At 36.0% G+C, this 21,430-nt stretch overlaps 1 protein-coding gene and 1 long non-coding RNA gene across 2 annotated transcripts; one reads left to right on the plus strand and one right to left on the minus strand.

Annotated features, from left to right (window-relative positions):
- Positions 1 to 323: 323 nt before the first annotated feature.
- On the minus strand, positions 324 to 1,829 carry LOC120289440. The gene is made up of 2 exons (XR_005547434.1): positions 1,734 to 1,829; positions 324 to 888 (listed from the first exon to the last, which is right to left on the minus strand). It is a non-coding gene; the product is annotated as an uncharacterized LOC120289440 (long non-coding RNA).
- Positions 1,830 to 8,130: 6,301 nt separating this feature from the next.
- LOC104432343 (phenylalanine--tRNA ligase beta subunit, cytoplasmic) lies at positions 8,131 to 18,545 on the plus strand. Its single transcript, XM_010044805.3, has 20 exons — positions 8,131 to 8,349; positions 8,480 to 8,535; positions 8,652 to 8,749; positions 9,619 to 9,748; positions 9,832 to 9,947; positions 10,584 to 10,650; positions 11,262 to 11,303; positions 11,797 to 11,838; positions 12,026 to 12,102; positions 13,662 to 13,788; positions 13,872 to 14,039; positions 15,835 to 15,963; positions 16,053 to 16,154; positions 16,256 to 16,387; positions 16,862 to 16,936; positions 17,367 to 17,474; positions 17,640 to 17,735; positions 17,811 to 17,894; positions 18,036 to 18,115; positions 18,227 to 18,545. Exons 1-19 carry the CDS (start codon positions 8,292 to 8,294, stop codon positions 18,108 to 18,110), a joined length of 1,782 nt encoding a protein of 593 aa, XP_010043107.2. The 5' UTR covers positions 8,131 to 8,291; the 3' UTR covers positions 18,111 to 18,115; positions 18,227 to 18,545.
- Positions 18,546 to 21,430: the final 2,885 nt, after the last annotated feature.

Below are 21,430 nucleotides of genomic sequence, written 5' to 3' on the forward strand. Positions count from 1 at the left end.
CAAAAATTGTCCTTGGTAGTTTTCTTTTGGGTCATAAGTACTCTGGTAGTTGAACGGCCTTTTCTTGCAAAGATTTCAACTAGTCTAAAAGGGCAGGTTATGGAGAAAAATTTAGTTAAGACCAAAACTACAAAATTCATAAGAAAATGAGTAAAGTGCCTAACCGAGCAAACGGAGAGCCCATTCTTCAACACAGCTCACAATGATGAGTGAAGGATACCTTTAATTAGGCACCTTCTGTAAGTCACTTGCTAAAACGCTCAACCCTGATTCTAAAATGCAGAAAATTTCGAACATCAGTCAAAACTAGATTTATGAGTTAGGATATCATCAAAGAAAATAATCTAATAATTTAACAATGCCCTCCACAATACTGAGCTACAACATTGTCAGTTGTTCAAAGAATCTTCCCTTCAAAGGTTTTATTACATTAACTAGCTGATACACAAACACACAACTAAATACATAACACAGGCAATAAAAGCCAGAACTGAAAAAAATATGCCCCAATGCTTGATCCACCATGACGCCTCTTGAGGGAACAAACAAAATCTCAAAGGAAACAGAGAAATGGTCATAAAAGTAGCCAATCTCACAAAGCCTTGTACCTAAATGCCAGAAGTAGGGCAGACTCCTCATATGATGGTGGGCAACAATCAAGTAATGCTGCTTTATCAATCGGACGATCAAAATCAACATACTTTGCTTGAAGCCTACCACATATTCACTTTATATCCTGAATGGCAAACTCCCAGAGCTAGCCTTATCAAGTTTTGTCTTCTTCAGATTTATTTTCTCTGATGCGATTTTCTAGAAATATTTGGGCCACCAAAATCAATCTTAGCTTGCCTCACCTATTTCCTCTTTCCCCGGTCATATTCTTCATCCCTACAATATGAACATATAATATTGTAAATTTTAAGAGATATGTGCTTAAAAGTAAAAAATCAAGTGCTACCAATCAATGTTAGAGAAACAGATCGCTACCAACTATGTAAGCCAACATAGTACATGATATACCACTCTATTGCTGCCTTTCCCCTAACTATCCAAAGAAATGCCCATGCTCATCTTTTCCTATTTAACTGTTTATTTTGTTCTTACCCTCATATCTCAATAGGCTTTAATCATCAAAGTAATAACAAGAAATGGGATTTCCTAATTGGCCCACAATTACATTCACAGCAAGTAAGATACCTAAAAATGAACCATATTATTCATGTCTACAAGCATCAACTATAGTATCATCAGAAAAGTCTATTGATTAGAAAAGGAGAGAATCGAGATGCAAATCTTTCATGATTTTCCATGTCAACGCTAACCCTCAACCATCAAACCATACAATACATTTACCTATCAGCTTCCTTCACCAATGATATCTTTGATTGAAGTTCATAACAGCTAGTATATATGATTCTGTAGAAGTATGACTAACAATAATTCAACTTCAGCCTACCAATCATCCAGCACATAACCAATGTTGGTGTTCTCTGAACCATTTGATTCCGCTGTTGGAGAGGGAGAAAAATCTATCCCGTCCCAATGCGCAATTGCAATCAAAAGGAAAGAAAAGGTAAATGGAGAGCATCAATTCAACAAATTATTTAGGAAGCACCACTACAAGTAAAATTCACAACCAGTAGATCGAAGTAGGAACAAACCCAAATGAGGAGAAGAATCGAGCGAAGGAAACAAACCTAGATGAGGTGAAGAATCGAGCAGAGGAAACAAACCTAGATTTTTCATTGGCGGATTTGAAGGTGCTGGAGATTGTCGTCAGCGGATCTGAAGTCAGCGTCATCGTGGGGCTCTTGGGAGAGCGAGCGTGAACGTTTCTGAGGAGTTGCAAGGAGAAACCCTTGGTTTTATTCTTTTAGAAAGGGGTAAATTTGGGTTTCTAATGATTTTTTTAGGGTAAACAAGGAACTCCACAAAATTTTATTAATGGAGCCCTTCAACATTCCCAATGCCAACTTTCAACTCAAAGCTCATTTAGAAAATGATTGCTAAACACCCATTTTTTTCCCAATGGTCTTTCAGGCCTAAAGAGGCTTTCTAAATGCCCAACCAAACGCACCCTAAGTGCTACAAAGCTGAAATCAAACTTTTGAGCACTTAACATCATTGGGTGTCTTTCATAATCTCTAACTACATGTAATTTAATGAATTGTCGAACGAACAAATTTTGAAGCTGATTAATGATGAGAACTTTCATAAATCTTGGAGGGCAAAACTATACCAAGCTGCAAAGCAGTACTTATATGCTTAACAACCTGATTAAACATGGACAAGGGTATCAAGTGTTGGTCCTTAGATTTAGTGTTCCCTCTTTCTTTTCTTGAGGCTACAAATTTACAATCATATGTGAAATGTTAACCACAAGCTAATAACAGGCTAATAATACCAATACGAATGCAAGCAGCGAATATAATTCCCTTTTTGGTTCTTCACGGTGACTAACGACACACAGCCCAATCAAGGAGCTAGCCATTGTTGGAGAATAAAGGCATGAGTGCTTGGAAATATAGGACGGAGCCTGTGGACGGCCCATGCGAGCACTTCACAGGATTTCAATAAGTGACCACAACTAATTCATTTAGGATCCAACGACTCCATATCTTTGAGAAATTGCAGAATGCTTCTTTTGTTGCGGTATTTCCATGAAATTTTATGTTGGTTCATAAATCACTCAAACGGATAATATGAACAATATTTGGTCTAGTAGGGGTGAGATAAACAAGTGGACCAAATTGGAGACAATACACGTTAGGATCATTTAGCACATCATCTTGATTATATTTAAAGCTCAACAGGTAGATCAACAGGTCGAGCTCTTAGCAAATCAGCTTCATCAATAATTTACGTGGTGATACGCTAATTCCTTGTCATTGTTAAGACTATATGTTTGTGACCGTCTCTTTCATTGGGTAACATGTTTCGGTTCACTTCATGACCCAAACCGAAATGAAACAAGTACAATACCCGTAGATAGTATAATAAAAATTTAACCCAAACCAAAAGGAACCAAAAATTTCTGGTATGGGTTCGGTTTTGACATCCCTAGTAACAACTAAACACTATGTAGATAGTAGAAAGGCAATGTATTAGCTATTATTACAAGGAAATGTGTTCATTTGGATTGCTTCAAGAGAAGAATAGTCAATTCCCATGCAAAAGCCTCTATTTCATTAGTTGGTCCTTATGACACATTAACCATTAGATTTGTGGCTTTTAAGTTGGACCAATTGATCCACCTACTAAAGAGTGTTGGAAAAATATGATTTCGAATCAATAGAGCAATCAAATCGAATTTTGAAACATGACATCACTTTCTTTAAAGATTTGTTTTCTCAATAAAGTTGTTAATGGTCATCGACAAATATCCTCAAAGATACAACAAAGTTTCAAAATAAGAATATTATATAGCAATTATAATATTTCTCTAAGACTCTATAGAAAACAATTGAAAAGATGATTGTAGTTTTGGAAAGAAAACTCAAAAAAAAAAATGATCTCTTTTTGTTCATCTAGAAAATTGACACACGACCACACACACACACACACACACACACATAATCAGTCTTGAAGAATATAGGCAACTCTTCATAAAAGATTGCAAAGTGAACAAATGTATCCTTTCGAAAAAAAGTTGCCCAAATGAACAAATGTGTCCATTTAGAAGAAATTGAAAAATGAACAAATGCAATCCTTTGGAAAAGGTTGCAAACTGAACAAGTGTCATTTCCAAAAGTTGTCTTGAAAGACACAAATATAATAAAAATTCTTATATAATAAAAAATTAAAAATATTTTTAATAAATAATATTTCTAAATTTTTTTCTAATTTCCGAAAATTCTCATTAAAAAAAAACCTTTTGAACTAATTAAAGTTAATAAGATAACCATACGGAATAAAAAAAAAAAAAAAAACAAACAAAGGGTTTAGTGCTAATTAAACCGTGGGTGTGCAAGCGTGCCAAGTGCTAAGTGCGTCTAATAATCGCACAATCATTCCTGCATCCGCACGCGGGTATGGTGGAGTCTAGCCCACACCCGATCTTTTCTTTAAATACACTAAAGAAACTCCATACTTATTAACTACCCACCTCCTTCCACGTTTCCTATGTTGAACAAAAAAACATATACTTAGTTTGTTTTACAAACAAACTTCCAACAAAGAATTTAGGAAAAATTCTTCTATGCATTTGAGTTATTTGAGCCCACTCCATCTCATCTATATTTGTAAGTATTTTCCCTACCTAATTCTCTTTGAATGAAGAACCACTACTAATTGTAGGGCTCTTTGCATAATTTGGCCTTCCACTGGCCTTCAATCCTATTGAACTATTTATGTCTATTAGAATATTTAAATAACAAATCACGTTTTTATCTAATAACTTAAACTTTTAGAATCATTGACAATATTCCTACAAAATTTTACATGGTATCAAAGTTAGAATTCTTAAGTTCAAATTTTTCCAAGCCTGATTTGCCTTCCCAATTAAATTTCCACACCTAATACTAGGCAAAAAAAAAAATCAGATTAAGCATGAGGAGGTGTGTTAGAATATTTAAATAATAAATCATGCCTTCATTTAATAACTTAAGTTTTAGAATAATTGGATGTGATCCCACAAAATCTTACAGTGGCCATGTTAAATATAATTGCTTATGACATTTTCCTTCTGTGCTTTGTTATATGTGATTAGCATGACACTGGCAAACAATTGGCATTGGTCATACTAGGACCGCCATTCTAAATTAAAACTTGATATTATTTTTCGTAGGTAAGCTGTTTTCTTGCACTAATCAAGTTGGTACACCGGCGAATAGGGTTGGTGATGTAAAAGCTATCATATAAAACGTGTTATCAAGCAACACACCCCTTCTAAAGGAGGTGGATGAACATATGCAACACTACTTCAAATACTATTATAGAAAGTCCAATCTAAAAGTTTAAACTGTTAGATACAAGCATACCATATATATATATATATATATATATATATAAAGATATAAAGCATATGAGATTTGTCATCGAGCGATGTGGGATAATATTTCTATAATTGACTTTTTATCTTTAAAAGCTAAGGTGGATTGAAAATGGTGTGAGCTCAGCCACCCGAGTGTCCTCTACATCTGCTAAATCCATTCTTCACAAGTGTTTGCTAATCTGGTCTAAGAAGTGACGAGCAATTTGAGAATGCAGCTCCTTTGGTGCATGGCTATAACTATGGAGTCCCTTCTCTTAATGAAAATTGTCATATTATTTAAATAATAAATCACTTTTTTATCTAATAGCTTCAGCTTTTAGAATAGTTGGTAGTGATTCTACAAAATCTCAGCTAATATCAAAGCTAAAGATCTTGAATTCAAATATTCTAAGTCTCATTTGCCTTTGAATTAAATATTTTCACACCAAATAATAGGTGAAAAAATACAACTCAAGACTTCTAGATTTGATATCATATGAGATTTTATAAGATTATTACCAATTGTTCTATCGTGTAAGATTTTGTTGTATCATAGTGATGACAATTCAAGAATGCAACTCCTTTAGGGCATGGTTGTGACTATGGAGTGACTCCCCTTCTCTTAATGAAAACTTCTACTACAACAAAGTTAAGACTAGCTTGCGGTGTCATAGGGCTTTATAAGCTGGGTGTTATCACTAACAAGGACCGAATGTATTAAAATTTTGGGTGGAGTATGAATAATTGATCATGTGGCTAGTCTGACCAATTACAAATGATTTTACGGCCACAAGCCCCAGGCTCAAACGATCATGGCTACAAACTTCGAAGCCGGTTGTGGCCTTGGCGGTCGGAAGTTCGAGTTCAAATGGCCATTGGCCACAAGCTTCTAACTCGGGCGATCATAGCGGTTCAAGATTCGAAGTTAAATCTAGCTATGATATCTACAAGCTTCGAGCTCAAATGGCCATGGCCATCGCTGTGATATGATTGCTGCTCGACAGTACAAGTCCACATCAGTATAAATTAGCTGGAAAAAAGGAGCCTCATAATAAAGAAGGTAGCCCTTTTTAAAAAGTACATGGATGTTTTTGGACAGAAAATATACAGGGGCAATTTGAGTGTTGGGTAAATATACAGGGAACTATAAAAGAATATTTGCTAACTATTATATCATCACACACAATACTTTATATTATATTATGCATAAAGCTTTACTGAAATATTAAACTCTATGGCCCCATATTAACAATTACAACAATATTTGTCCAATCAATAATTAATAGTCACAAAAATCATTTTAGTGGAAAATGCTAAATAAGTATAACAGAAGTTAGATACCATGAGACATCGTAATACAATCTTACCATATAAGTGTTGCAATTAGTCATAGCCTTTTATCATTTTTAAAGATATTATCATATTGTTATGTTGATGATATCAATATTACATTAATAATTGCCCCTATCATATGATACAATTTTCTATTTTTCATCTATGGAAACGTTTCTTGTAACTTTTTGTTTTTTTATGCTATATGATTCCATTTAATTACCTCGGCCATGGCCGGCGGCGGCCATCGAGGGCCGGGCGACAGTCGACAAAGGCCGGCAACACTTGATACACTATACACGAAAGAAGAAAAATAAAAAGAAAGGAAAAATAAAATAAAAATATTAAAAAATTAAAAGAAACAAAAAAGAATAAAATTTACCAAACATGTTTTATTCATTTTTTATTATGATTAAACGCGTTCTTTTGTTTCCATGTTCTCCCTAACAAAAAAAAAAAATATACAATATGATTAAATCCATTCCATGTTCACCAAATATACAAAATTGCCCACAATCATTCAATTGCAAATTGTAGAGATGGCCCTATTCCTTTAATTATTTATTTGTTTCTATTTCTTTTTAGGATTTAATTGTCATAATCAAGCATTTCACATTATTACTTTTGCATATTGTGGGTACCCCATTATGTTTCTCATACAAAAAAAAAAATGCACTTGTTTTTTTTTTTTTTTTTAGATTTTACTTCCGTAGCAATAAGTTTTGTCAAAAAGAGAAATTTCCAAAAAAATATGTATCAACCCTCTTAATTTACTACATCAAGGAATTTGTTTTTTCGTTATTATTATCGAAATTTTTTACACAGAGTATATAGTATGTTATAAAATTATTGAGGAATACATTGGAACAATTAATGGGAAAAATTTTGCATAATCAAACATCTTCCTGTTTTTTCGTAAATATTTCATAGATAATATTAACTTTTATCCATCCAAAATGACAAGATTTCATTGGCATTTAAAAAGAAAATCTTATTACAGGCAGCGTTTTGATTTAATTAATTTTCACCTTTTAAATTTTTACATAATCTAACAAAGAGATTTTTATTTTATTTTATTTTTTTGTATTTCATCCTATCATCCCATTATATGTATATGCATATAAAAGACAACTAATAAGAAAATATTTGAAAATGAAATGCACAACAAAAGCGAAAGTTCATAAATAATTGATCCCGTTTGAAATAATTATATGTCAAAATCAGCAAAGAGATTCTACATGATAGTTGATGCATTAATTTCCTCCACAACTTAGAAAAGAAATCAGATTTTTCTAAAATCTTTCTTCTCAACAAAACTAATTCCTACATAAGTAAACTCTAACATCAAAAAGAAAACATAGCATCATCCCCAACAAACAAAATCAAAACACATGACACTACATCCTACATAAAAACAGAAAAACTAATAAAGAAGGAAATAAAATAAATTTAAGACTACCACTTTAAATTACCATCAACCATCAGGGTTTGTTTAGTGGCTATCATTCCAACATAAAAGGAGAAGGTGGGAGGTTCGAATTTCTACCTTTTCAAGGGGTTGAGGTGAGGATGAATTAACTTTTAAGTATAGATCTTGACTCACAAGCTTGCAAGGAATGACAAAAAAAAAAAAATTACCAAATCATCAAAGTAACAAAAAAAAATTACCATCGAATCGTCAAAGGTGATTTCGCCCGGTCATGTGTAAGGGGGTGGAAATAACACCATCCATAAATAATTACTTTTTTTTTTTTGGTTCTTATTGCATCATAACTTTACATTGGAGAATAAAAACGGGGCTCTGCTATGCCGTAAAGCTCAGGATTAATGCCTAATTAGCGCTTCCGCGCGACGCCAGAATCCTCGGTCCTTCCCTTAGGGTTTTAACCACGAGCAGCGCAATCTCCCTCTCCTCCTTCCTCACCAGGACTCGCACTCTCTCGTCTTCTCCGCCGCCGCCGCCGCCGCCGTCGGAGCCGCCGAAGGGATGCCGACCGTGAGCGTGGGCCGGGACCGCCTGTTCGCGGCGCTGGGAAGAACTTACAGTGAGCGCTCCCGACTCCTCTCCGGCTCTCTCTCATTGCCCGATTCTGGGGAGTCCTTTTTTTCTTTTTTCCTTCTCTGGATGGTCTCATTTTCTCTGTTTTTCCCTTCTTCTTTTTTGGGAAATGGCAGCGCAGGAGGAGTTCGAGGATCTCTGCTTCTGCTTCGGAATCGAGCTCGACGATGTGGTGAGCGGAATTCGTCGTCCGTGGTTTTGCCCGGGTTTTTTTTTTTTTTGGGTGGGATTTTTTTTTTTTTTTTTTTAAGGGCTGAAGGGGTTGGGGTTCTTTGTTTGTGCTGCCAGACGACGGAGAAGGCGATCATCAGAAAGGAGAAGCACCTGGAAGAGGAGACTGATGAAGACGAGGAAGTCATCTACAAAATCGAAGTTCCGGCGAACAGGTGACTGCGAAGCTGATTCGGCATTCGGTTAAGATGTTGTGTGTTTCGGATGGGTTTGGAGCTGTTTTGTGGGTCGCGGGTGAATGTTGTTTGGGGGTTTAAGATGCTAGTGTCCGTCTTCAGATGGGTTGAAGTCTTGCGCGAACTGTGTTGATCGTAATGGCTATTGAGATGCCGTGTGGTTCGATATTTTCTTTGATGTTATGATGTTGCCAAAGGTTTTTTTATGTTACCTTTTCAGTCGATCAATGTGAAGGACCAATTGCATGTAATTAGAGACTTCATAAACACATTACCACCTGAAAAAGGCTCAGCTTTTGAGTAGTCCATGTCATGTGGCATTTATAGTGTGCATCGAGGCTTTTCTTACTGATGTGTAAATAGTTTCTTTTAATAGTCTACAAGTTAGGACATTTTTTTTTCACCACTTTGTGAAGAATTCTAGTTGTATGGGGAAGCAGATTGATATTCTGACCCTTGGGATTCCTGGTTCATGATAATGGTTCTGAAAGGGGTCGATCTTGAATTTAGTTTATGTTCAACACCTTGTCATGCTAGATGGGTCAATCCCCAAATTTTATAGGTATTATCATTGGCAAGAAACATAACAAGCCTTGTCAGATTTGGTCAGCAGGTGATATTGACTCCTTAATGCTGTTGGCTTATTTTTTAATCATGTCATCTAGAAACTTCATTATCTAGTTATAAGTCAAGATTTTTAAAGAGACGACAGGTTTATCATCATTTTAGTCTGTATTGGTAATTAATGATTATTTTTCACCAAAAAAATGATTATTCTTCATTCGTGCATGTACTATAGAAATAACTATACTATTATAATAATGAGGTATCCTCTGGGAAATGCACAGATACGACTTGCTTTGCCTCGAAGGGCTTGCTCAGGCCCTACGTGTATTCAATAAGCAGGAGGAGACACCTCAATACAGACTTCGTAACATCAGCAGGGGATCAATGCTTAAGATGCATGTAAAACCAGAGGTACTGATATGTGAGGATTGATCTGTCTAGATTGATCTATGCTGGAATCATTTATTACTTGAGTGACCATTTACATGTTGCAGACATCACAAATCCGTCCATATGTTGTTTCTGCTGTCTTAAGAGGGATAACATTTGATGAAGCCAGATATAACAGCTTCATTGATCTTCAAGACAAGCTCCATCAGAACATTTGCCGGTATTAATTTTTGGATCTTTAACATGCAGCTATAATACCTGTTTTCCTTCTCTATTTCAAGATTTTAGGTTTGAGACGGAGTGGCGGGAGGACAACACATTTTTGGGAAGCTTTTACTGTGTTCATTTGAACCTTAAATGTAAAGAAGAGAGACCGTGATCTTACATTGAGATGCAACGTCCTATATGGCTTGTCCAGAGCAATGGTTTTAAAAAATTTCCAGCATGCAGCCAATTGTCTTTGCAATCGTGCATTTTAGTGTGATACAATAATGTTACTTTATAAATTAAAGATGTGAGGAAAGCATGATTTTTTTTTTTTAAATAAGTCATGGCTTCACTGTTGCTTATGCTCTATTTGCTCAGTAGGGGCCATATATATTATTACCTTTAGGAGGGCTATAAATTGTAAGAAATGCCTGGATGTGAAGATAATTTGGTGAAGTGGTGATGATAGATATGTTGCTTGAACTAGTTTTCATTCTTGAGATCTATATTCAATTTGATATTTTATATGCATGTAATAGATGCCCAGCCCCACAATCCCTCCACTTAGTACATCAGATGCTTGTGCTTATGCTAGATCCTCAAAATGTTCTGCTTGGATTGACATGCTCGGATTCTCTCGATATTTTAGGCGAAGAACACTGGTTGCAATTGGGACTCATGACTTGGATACGCTAGAAGGCCCCTTCAGCTATGAGGTGTGTGTTTGAACTAATCGCCTAAACTAGAATCTAAAATGAAGAATTCTGCGCATGTGTCCTACTATCCTCGCTTGAAGCTTAGGCCCAGCTAGAACGTAAATGGAAGATTTTCAGATTGCTGGCATAATGGATCTTGTCATGATAGAGTGTTATCCGGGCTGGAAGCTTGAGCTCACCTATTCTTTCCTTTTTTTCTCTCTATATATTTAAATGCCTGAAGGATTCCCTCTTGAAGCTTCTTTCTACCCCACACTTTGCCTCACCATCTATTACATGTTTTGAGAATTGCAGTAGCTAGACAGGCTTTGACCAGTTCAAGTTTTGTCATCCTCTGAGCTTGTCCCAGAGGATGGTATTACTATATATATCCAAGATACTCTTTTTTGATCCCAAAAATTCGTAGTATTATGTTTTGCTATCGGGAGTGCTCATCTACTAGATAATGCATAGACGAAACTAGACATGACAATGAATTGCACATTTGGTTTAGCTTAATATGTATGAGTTATATATTTGCTATGGCTAAATGTTTCTTAGAGCAAAGTAGACAAGGTGTTATGAGAAGTGCAGCATATCACTAACTCATGTTCCTTTTCTATTGGTCTCAGGCTTTGCCACCTTCCAGTATAAGTTTCGTCCCTTTGAAGCAGGTAGTTTCATGATAAAGATTGTATTTTGCTGTTAATGCATGTGCCATGAGGCTGATGTGTAGTAAAGATCTGTGCTATGTATTTGTAAGGATTTTGTTAACTGTTCTCTGGGGGCAATTCTTAAGTAGTTGATTAAGAAATTTTTATGGTTTTCAATTGTATGCTCAGATTGTTCTTGTGGTATTTGTAATTTTTTCTTTGGAAAGTGAATCGTATTAAATAAGTATGCTTAACAAGTGCCCTTTTGTTAACAGTGCTCTAAGGAGACTTACTAAGTAACTAAAAAGGAAATTTTGTTGTTTCCTATGCATTAGCATGTTATTTCTAATTACTATTTTGCAAAGTGAATTATTCCAAATTAAGTATGCTTAACATGTTGATGCCACTTTTGAGCTTCATGAGATTGCTATCGGTTTTATATTTGTTTTGTTTTCTTTACCAACTGTGATTGATGTGTTGGCTGATCGCGCCTTAGTTTCTGTTCTGATATTAGGTGAAGAACTTCAAAGCTGATGAACTAATGGAATTTTATAAGGTGGGTCCTCAATAGCTGCTGCTTTTTCATGGTCTTTTTATAACTGTCATATTTGTTTTGTTACATATATCTTATGCTTGCAACTTGCTTATTTGGTGTGCTAGTTAATAACTTAATGTAAATGAAGAATTATGTAGCAGGTCCTCATTTTTGCCATGTTTTACCTTTTTTTGCTACTTTGTTGCAGTCAGATTTGAAATTGAAGAAGTTCTTGCACATAATAGAGAACTCGCGTGTGTTCCCTGTCATCTATGATTCAAAGAGGTATCTTGGTTTCTTCATACACTCTTGTTTGTAATGTGAGTTCCATGTATCATTATGAAGTGTGTATATTGATGTTAAGGGGAAATAATAAATAACCACTTAAATGTAATGACATGTTAACTTAGTTTTGATTCAACCATTGCCACTTAAGTCATTAATATTGCAACCTTGAGTTATTTGGGGGTTGATCGCTGCATTTGGTTCAATTTGCAAAGAGAAAATAATCAAGGCCTTCAAGCATCTTCTGCCACATTAAGCCACTAAGTGCTTGGTCTCGTTTATGAGTTGAAGTGAGATCAACTGTTCTGTTTAGGTGTCGTTAGTGTTCTCAAAAGCACTGGAGTTGCCTGGGCAGGCACCCAAGGCGGCGACTTCAAAAGCACCTCAAGTAAGGCTGGTCATTCTCTGAGGCATTCCCTCAAGGAAAAAGATGAATTAGGTCATGTTCTTTGACCCTTTTTGTTCCTTTCTCTAAATAAAAAATGAGAAAGGAGGTATATTATTTTAGTAAAAGGGCGAAGTATTTAAAAAAGCAGCTGTCGACTCTGCATTAGCACAGTTGGAGACTTCCAGAGCCTAGTCTTATGCCTAACATTACTTTTAAGAGAGCCAGGGAAAAAGATGAAAATGTGTAGTCTTCTATACATTTTTGCTTTTCATTGAACATTGTTCTATCCTATTTACACCTATACACTGAACTTAGCAGTCCATCCTCCTTATTTCAGTTCTCTCTCCACCCGTTGCAAAGTACCATATCAGGAAAACGAACTTTTGCATGCGGTGTCACAAAATTTGATTTGGGAAAGCAAGTGCCTAATGTCAATAAGAAAGATGCTATAATGTAGTACAAAAATTAATTTTTTCAGGAAGATCATTTCATGACTTGAGATCTACCTTGCTGATACATTCTTTGGGTTCATTTAAAGAGAAGTTTAAAAAAAATATCTTGCTAAAGGATTTATCCCAAACTTTTAACATAACATGTCCCTTATTTTAGGCCAGGGCCTTGCTTAGGTGCTTTTAACAACAGTGGATGGTATTTTCTTTTCTGACGTCCTGAATAATTAGAAATGATACAGTTGATTGCTTCATAAATTTTGATTAGCTGTGGACTGATGTTTATTGGTAATGTATTAATTAGGCAACAACCAATTCTGTTTGACCATTAAGCTGTTTATCCTGTTTGAACGGGGGTCAGCTTTTTAAAAGGATTGGTTTTGAATTTTTTTGCACATGGGGTTCTAATCTAGCTCATTCAGGTTCAATGATATTTGGTTACTCCAGTTGCGGATAGATTAGACTGTTGCCATTGGCTTCACAATTTTGGTTCCCATTGAATATGCTCAATGTGAACAAATTGTAGTGACTATTTAGCTATCATAGCCAAACAGTGTGGGCAAAGTGATGCTTCATCCACTTTTTGGGTGTCTTGCAATCAACAATTTGACAGATATTTGTGATGTATAGTCCGATTGATTAGTGAGCATCTACATTGACTGAAATGATACAGTTGACTAAGCTTCTTATCACTGAAAAGGCTAATTTTTTACTCCATGCAGAACTGTCCTGTCTCTGCCACCAATTATCAATAGTGCACATTCGGCAATTACTTTGAAGACAAAAAATGTTCTCATTGAATGTACTGCGATGGACTTAACAAAGGCTAAGATAGTTCTAAATACAATGGTGAGCATACTCAATTGTTTGTCCTTTTCTCTACACCCATCCTTCTGTATAGAGGAGTAATGCGGGCAAGTGTTTTCCTTTAGGTGACAACCTTCTCAGCATATTGTGAGAAGAAGTATGAAGTTGAACCAGTTGAAGTGATATACTCTAATGGGGAGTCATTCATTTATCCTGATTTGTCCCTATACAATATGGAAGTGTCCTTATCTTATGTCAACGATTCAATTGGAGTCGCTTTGAAAGCTGAAGAGGTATTGTGAATATTCATTTCAAGCTGGACTTTAAATGTTCACATTAGGTGGATGTGAGCTTATATTAGAGTTGGTTGGTTATATTATTCTCTCATCAGTTGAGTTAAATTTTTTGTTCGCCATGTGCTATTGTGCCTAATTTTAGCCCGTGACTATCTGGTTATAATCTAGGAAGCACCGACACTCTCTCGTATCGGATACTTTGACACGCATTTGATACTCTCCGACATTCTCGAACACTCAGTCAACACGTGTCAAAAAACCCAACACCTAGTCAACTTTCTCAATGCTTTCAGACACTCGAGTCGAATTCTGACATGCAAGTTTCCGATTCCGATACGTGAGATCAATTTCAAAAATTTTTAATAAATGAGAGTTCAAAATGTATATGTATGAAAAAATAATAAAAATAATAAATGGGGAAAAAAGAGAAACGTAGTCTTCTCTTCTGTTTTGACTCGCTTCCCATGATACAAAATTCACACCCCAAGTTTTTTTTTTCTTTCTTTCCGATACGTCTGGCACGTGAATCTAGGATGTGAATTGCTTGTTTTCCTTCTCCAAACTTTATGGATTATTGAAATGGAATTAAATTTGTTCAATTGAAACAAAGAATGATATCAATAAATGGTAGATTAATATTTTTAGTATAAATAATTCTAGACTTTTTATTATTATTTATTTATTTATGAATTTGAATCAAATTAACTTGATTGAAATAATCATAAAAATGGTAGATTAATATTTTTAGTATAAATATATATTTAATATATGTGTTCTAATGTGTCAAAATTTTCTATTTTTTTTTTAAAATGACACCGCGTGTCACGTCGCGTTATGTCACGTGTCGCGTGTCGGTGCTACTTAGGTTATAATGCTAAAGCTAGTTTCCTTCCTTCTTGAAGTGCATAAGGTCATGATGACTCCAACTAGTTAAATTTGTGTCGGAAGGCTTCTCAGAAGCCATTTCTATGATTTCGTGGACATTTTGTTGGAAGATCTAGCCTCAATTGCCAACACAAGCTTCTCTGCTATGTCTTTGGACTTGCTGAGCTTATGGTCATTTTGCCATCATTGAAGTGTTGTGTGCTATATCTGGAATTGCTGTTTGGTGGAAGTGGATAGGCGCTGCACTGAATTATGTTGATGAATGAGTTCATATGGAATGAGAATTTGTCTTTTAGACTGGTTGATGCGGTTTGAAAACATTTAGGAACTAATTTGACAAGACCTGTTTCAATCCAGTCACTGAAGCAAGTATGTGCCATGGAGAGCATTTCAATGGAAAGAAGGCAGAGAAGCCTTCCTTTTAACTTGAGTCAGTCTCTGATGTCACAGGCTGTATAGTGTGTGGTAATAGAGCTGATGGAGCATAGGCCTCGTTCCTTTTTCTTCTCTCTTTTTTTTTTGGAGGCCTTTTCTCTTTGACATTTGCATGTTGACTGATGCAGTGATGGGGTTTGTTTTGGCTATAATGTTTTGAAGATGAGAGGGAATGGGAAGGGTCAATAGACTATATTAGCTGTACCTGGCAATTGATGGGTTAGTAGAGGTTTTCTAAGTGGGGCCTTGGAACAATTAATTGGTGCAGATACTTCTTGGCAGGAACCTTTTTATAAACACAATAGGCCTCCCTCCCAATTAATTGTTTTAAACCATGTCTGACTTGAGGCTGCCTTTCTGAACACTTTATGATGATGTTGGAAGTCACATTGTACTGTAGATTTATGTATCGATAGTTCAAAAGAAAATTCATATTTAGCTGAACTATGTGAATGGACCTTCTTAAGCTCAGGTTACTAGCTTGTTGAACCGGATGCAATTAAGTGCCAAACACACTGTGCCAAATGAGGGACAATGCAACATCACTGTCTCAGTACCTCCTACCAGAAGTGATGTTCTACATCCATGTGATGTTATGGAGGTATTGTATTTGTATATCTCTATCACAGTTGCAGCTACAATTTGCTGCTCTTTATTTACGTATACACCGGTCTTTCTATTTGGATTAAGGATGTGGCAATTGCTTATGGATATAATAACATTCCAAAAAGAAAGCCTGCATCTTTGAAGCCTCTGCCCTTGAACCAGCTCACTGATCTTATTAGATTGGAGGTAGGCTAATTTGGTTTTTTATTATTTGCTGTATATGATCAGTATTTCTTTTTCTCATATGCATAACATCTCTTTACTTTTGTCTTTTCATTTCTTTTTAGATTGCCATGAATGGGTTTACAGAGGTCTTGACATGGATATTATGCTCCTACAAAGAGAATTTTGCTATGTTGAACCGGAATGATGATGGATCGGCAGTAATAATTGCAAATCCTCGATCCTCTGATTTTGAGGTTTGTACACTTGATTTCATCATTGATGAATCAAAAGATCCTTGTAAAATATTGTGCAGTTTGGCTCTCAAATTTATGTTATTGACAATACTATTTCTTGGTTAGTTGACAGCAGTTTCCTTAAATTATGACCAATAATCTTTTTCACCACAAATCGATATTTTTTTTTCAAATAGTAGCCTTTTTTAGAAAATGATGGTCTGGTTTCTCTTTTAAGAATTTGCTTTAATTTTTTGCTTTTCAGTTTTGCTGCCTGTGTTATATCTTTGACAGGGGAGCTTATCCTGACTACTTGTAATTAGCAAATTTAGTGTTATACCTTAATTTTTTTATAAATAGAATTATCATGTTTGGTCGTTCCAAGTATTGGCTTTAGTTTGTTCTCTGAGGAAATTTGCGAGCAGCGTGAGGAAACTCTCTATCTGTGCCCTGATCCCTCTCTATTTATTTTAAGTTCCTTCTCCTTTTCCACAGGTAGTTCGGACAAGTCTTATGCCTGGCATACTGAAAACAATTGGACACAACAAAGATCATCCAAAACCTATTAAGGTATCCAATTTTCAGTTGGCCTGTTTTATACCCTGAAATATATTATGGTAACTGCCAAAGTTCTTTGCTAGAAATTCTGGCATACCTTAGTTGGAGCAACACATTAAACATATGCATTTGCATGTGGGATTACTCAATTCAATGTAATGAAGTATGAATGATAGGCATATCAATCCTCTTTCAATTTGCCTATCATATAGGCACAACGTGATTATACAAGCCTCTCTGTTATTTCTTGTCTTTCATTTGTGTAAAGAACAACACTATATTGTTCTGGTGTCTTTTCTTTCTGACTGAATTGGTTGCATATTGAAACAACACATGCAGCATTGTTAATTGACTTTTATTAGAACATATCAATTATGTCTGAAAATATTCTCTAGGTTCTGCATTTGTATCTATAATGTTTTCCCCATCTTGTTAATCTTAGATTTATGAAGTGGGTGACATAGCACTGCTGGATGCGGGAAAAGATGTGGGTGCAGCAAACCGTCGCGTTTTGGCAGCATTATATTGTGGTGCTAACTCTGGATTTGAGGTACTACAATATCAAATTACAGTTTTGAGACACTAACTTCAGTGTTTTGCATGATTATTCCATTTGAACATCTAAACGTTATGGTTGGGTGCCTTCTTCATTGTTTATTATTTTCTTCTGATGTGATAATTTTCATATTCTTGAGTTTCAACTTCTATGCTGCAGTTGATTCATGGCCTGGTGGACAGACTTATGGAAGTGATTGCAGTTCCTTTTGTTCCTGCTGGCGACAAGACAGGCTATTATATTGAAAGATCTGATGTGAGTTTCTTCTTCCCTTCTCGTTTTTTGCTGCCTCTGTAGTAGGCTGTTCTGTTAACCCTTTTCATAATAAAGGAGCCGGAGTTTCTTGCCGGGAGGCAAGCAAGCATCATTTTCAAAGGCAAGCAGATTGGAAATTTTGGCATTGTCCATCCTGAGGTATCTTATCCTCTTTCTGCTGAGTCCTTTCGAATAGAGAATTACATTATTCAATTTTTCTTGGATTTCGGATCATCGATAGAGCCGAGATTTGTCAGTGGTGTATGAAGTTTATCATTGACCTCCTTGCATTTGTTTTAGGTGTTGAAGAACTTTGACATTACAGATCCGTGCTCATTCGTCTCGATAAACATTGAGAATTTCTTGGATTTGTGATGAGCGTGAGTCTATGTTCTCACGTTATGATTCCGCTTTCTAATTTCAGATTGATATCACTATACACCGACTGCTTTCGATAGCTCTCTGATTGCTGTAAACTCTTCAATCTGCAGGTACAGTGGATGATATACGATGGCTAAATGAATGGAAGCAATTCCGAGACATGGACGGGAATTTTGAGAATGAATCCCATTGAATTCAGATTGTCTTCATAATTTTATGTGATGCTCCACCTGATGTGGAGAAAATCTGGGCCTCCATTTCTGTTTCCAAATTTGGTTTCTCAATGTATTCCTACTTTTCCTTCAGTTCACGCATGATACCCCCGACGACAGACCCTAGGTAGAAATGGAATGACAGCTAAAGGAAAAGAAAGGATTATGTAAACTGAGGCCTGCTACCGATAAAGAGTAAAGGTATATTTTGTCTGCCCAGTTGTTAAATGTTGGCATCTATTTCGACTTTAACGCCCTAGAGAACACAGGCTTCGGTCGTTACTAGGCCCTTGGCTAAGAATGGCAGGCCCTGGGAAATGGTTCTAGCGGTCTGATAGGCGCATTTTGAGGCTTCGTGTGCCGAGTCAAGGACCATGACGTTGCGTCTTCTACTGGGCCAAGGCCCATCTAAGCTAAACAGATTCCCAAGTCAAGGTCTGTGAGCCAAGCAAGGTCCAAATTAACCGGTTTATGGGCCTTGGAAGGGCGTACACATGTTCCTTAAACGGCCCACTGAGGTCCGATCTGGGGGAGCCTACTTTTGGGCTCTGTGGCCCATGGGCCCTAACGGCCATGAAGGTCCACGCTGGCCTTAGTATTAGGCCTTGTTGGCTTGATCTGCTTGAGATGAGTGCCTTATTTGGAATTTGCTGGTGGCGGTTCGGTTGGCGGTGGGCATATAGGTGTTGGCTAAGTTTGTCTTTTGGTGGTGGTGGTGGGGAGGCTGAGGAGGGTTAGACCAGTAGGTAGCGGCCGAGTCGGTGGTGGTGGTGACTTCTGAGTGCACGGATGGTGATGAGTTGCAGCAACGGTGGTGTTATTGCTGATGTACATTTTCGTTTATTTTTATATTTTGAGTGAGAGGAGACGATGCCAACAGCAGGTTAGTAATGTTAGTGTCCCCATTAGCTATTGCCGTTAGTTTTCCTGACGAAAGGATCACAATTAGGGAAATTCGGAGATACATCGAGCAAAATTTAAAAAAAAAAAAAAAAATTAAGGACGGCATTGAGCGTCAAGAAATTTTTTTGAGACTATCCATATCATTACCCATTGATAAAAAGATAGGTGCATATGTATGTTAGACAATGGAGTCCTCTATGCCTTTTCTATTCTTTGCCTTTTTTTTTTTTTCCCATTGGATTGGTGTGAAAGTACTTTGCACCGTGTGATTAACAAATACAGAGGGACAGAGACCCACTAACAAGTTATACAGCAATAAACTTGGGATATCTCTGTGTTCCTAGAGAGAGAGACAAAAATAAAAAGGTATGGTGACAATATATATAGTGGGAAATTCAATCATATGCTTATCTATATGTTAATTTAATCTTAAACTTTTCAATTTTACAAAAGTAATTTTAAATCTTTGCACAAAATCACAATATAATCCTTCTAGTTAATTGATACCAAAAAATGACTGACATGGTGGCATAGCCCAAACTGTCCTTGTCAACATGTCATGTAAAACGATGGGTTATGACTAGAAATTCACGCAAAAATTTAGAATATATTGGCAAATTTGAAAAATTTATGATTAAATTAATATATGTACAGTAAGTTTAAAACTGAGTTGGTATTCCTAGGTTTAGTCAAGCAAAGGAAGGTTTCTATAAAACAACTTGAAAGGATTTGGGGACGATTAAAGTGCATAGGCACAGAACATGCATTAAATTAGAGAAATACGGGCATTGACTTTTTACATGCATAGGCACTTAATACATGCAATTTTTTTAAACATGCTAATGTTTTCAGTTGCATGCCTATATTAAAAAAAATCTTTTATACTACATAGCAATTTTCATTGTGGAATAGCGTGGACTTCCATATTTCACATGCACAATTACTAGGTTCGGTATATTACTCAGCAATTCTTTATTTTCCACAGAATTTGTTATCAATTTGGGAAAGAAAATCAACAATTCAGATCAGTCAAACGAAGTTTCCTCAACCCAATTTTTATGATTCAGCAATGTTCAAAATCCACCTCACAATTTGCACAATTGAAAAGCTGCTGAACTATTTTGCTGAACATAAACCAAAAGAAAATTATCTAATCAATCGTAAATTTATTGCATATATGTCGATTAGTCCAAATTTTTTCAATTTTACCAATTTAATCCTAAACTTTTGCGCAGAATTCTAATGTCTTTCTTCCGGTTAATTTTTGTCAAAAATCGCTAACACGGCTTAGGTGAGAGCCAATCCTTGCTGGTCACAACAAAAATAAAAGAAATTGAAAATAAAACAAGAAAAAAGAAATGAACAAATATTAAAAATTTGTCCACTAATGTGTCATTCATGTCACATAAGACAATTGATATTCATATCAATGATTTCCGGCGAAGATTAATCAAATGGACTTAATTGGTACAAATATAAAAGGTTTTAGATTAAATTGATCTAATTGAAATGTTTATGAGTGAATTAAGACTAATGCAATAAGTTTGCTTTTTTTTTTTTTATAAATATTTTCCCAATGCCACGTGTAAATTGACCAACGTAAGCAAAGAGCAACGTACTGCTCGACTCGAGCTCGACTAACGAACTAACGAAAGCGAAGAGAGATGCGCTGCTCGAGTTGAGCTCGACTAACAAGTTCGATTCCTTCTGGTCACAGGTTGAGTTCGAACAGGTCGGAGAATTTATGGAGATGGGCAGAGTTCGAGCTTGAAAAGTGCTAAGCCTTGAATGGTTCACTAGCCTTATGCAGCAGTAAAAGTAAAGTATCACAAATTTGACAGAATATATCCATAAAGTGCAACTATGAGGTACACATGCAATATCATTTTCACTTGTACCCTTCTAATTATAATTCAATCCTACACCATCTGAAGATTCGGGTGGCTGACCAAATGTGTATGTATTCCTTCTCCTATATCACGTTATATGATAGCATCCCAGAAGCAAATCGTCAGTACATAAGTAAAGCTTCTCTCCTTTTCCTTTCTTCTCTGATGGAAGACACCTCTTCTTGATTCGTCACGTTAATCCATTATTTTCTTTATTCGTTTCCGTTTTGATAGGTGAAAGAGAGCCTGCGAGCCGTCGCCTCATGAGCGTGCTTCACACAGCACCTTGTCAACCATTTTAGAACCCAAG

The sequence above is a fragment of the Eucalyptus grandis genome, chromosome 2, assembly GCF_016545825.1.
Source record: "Eucalyptus grandis isolate ANBG69807.140 chromosome 2, ASM1654582v1, whole genome shotgun sequence".
NCBI classification, from domain to species: Eukaryota; Viridiplantae; Streptophyta; class Magnoliopsida; order Myrtales; family Myrtaceae; genus Eucalyptus; species Eucalyptus grandis.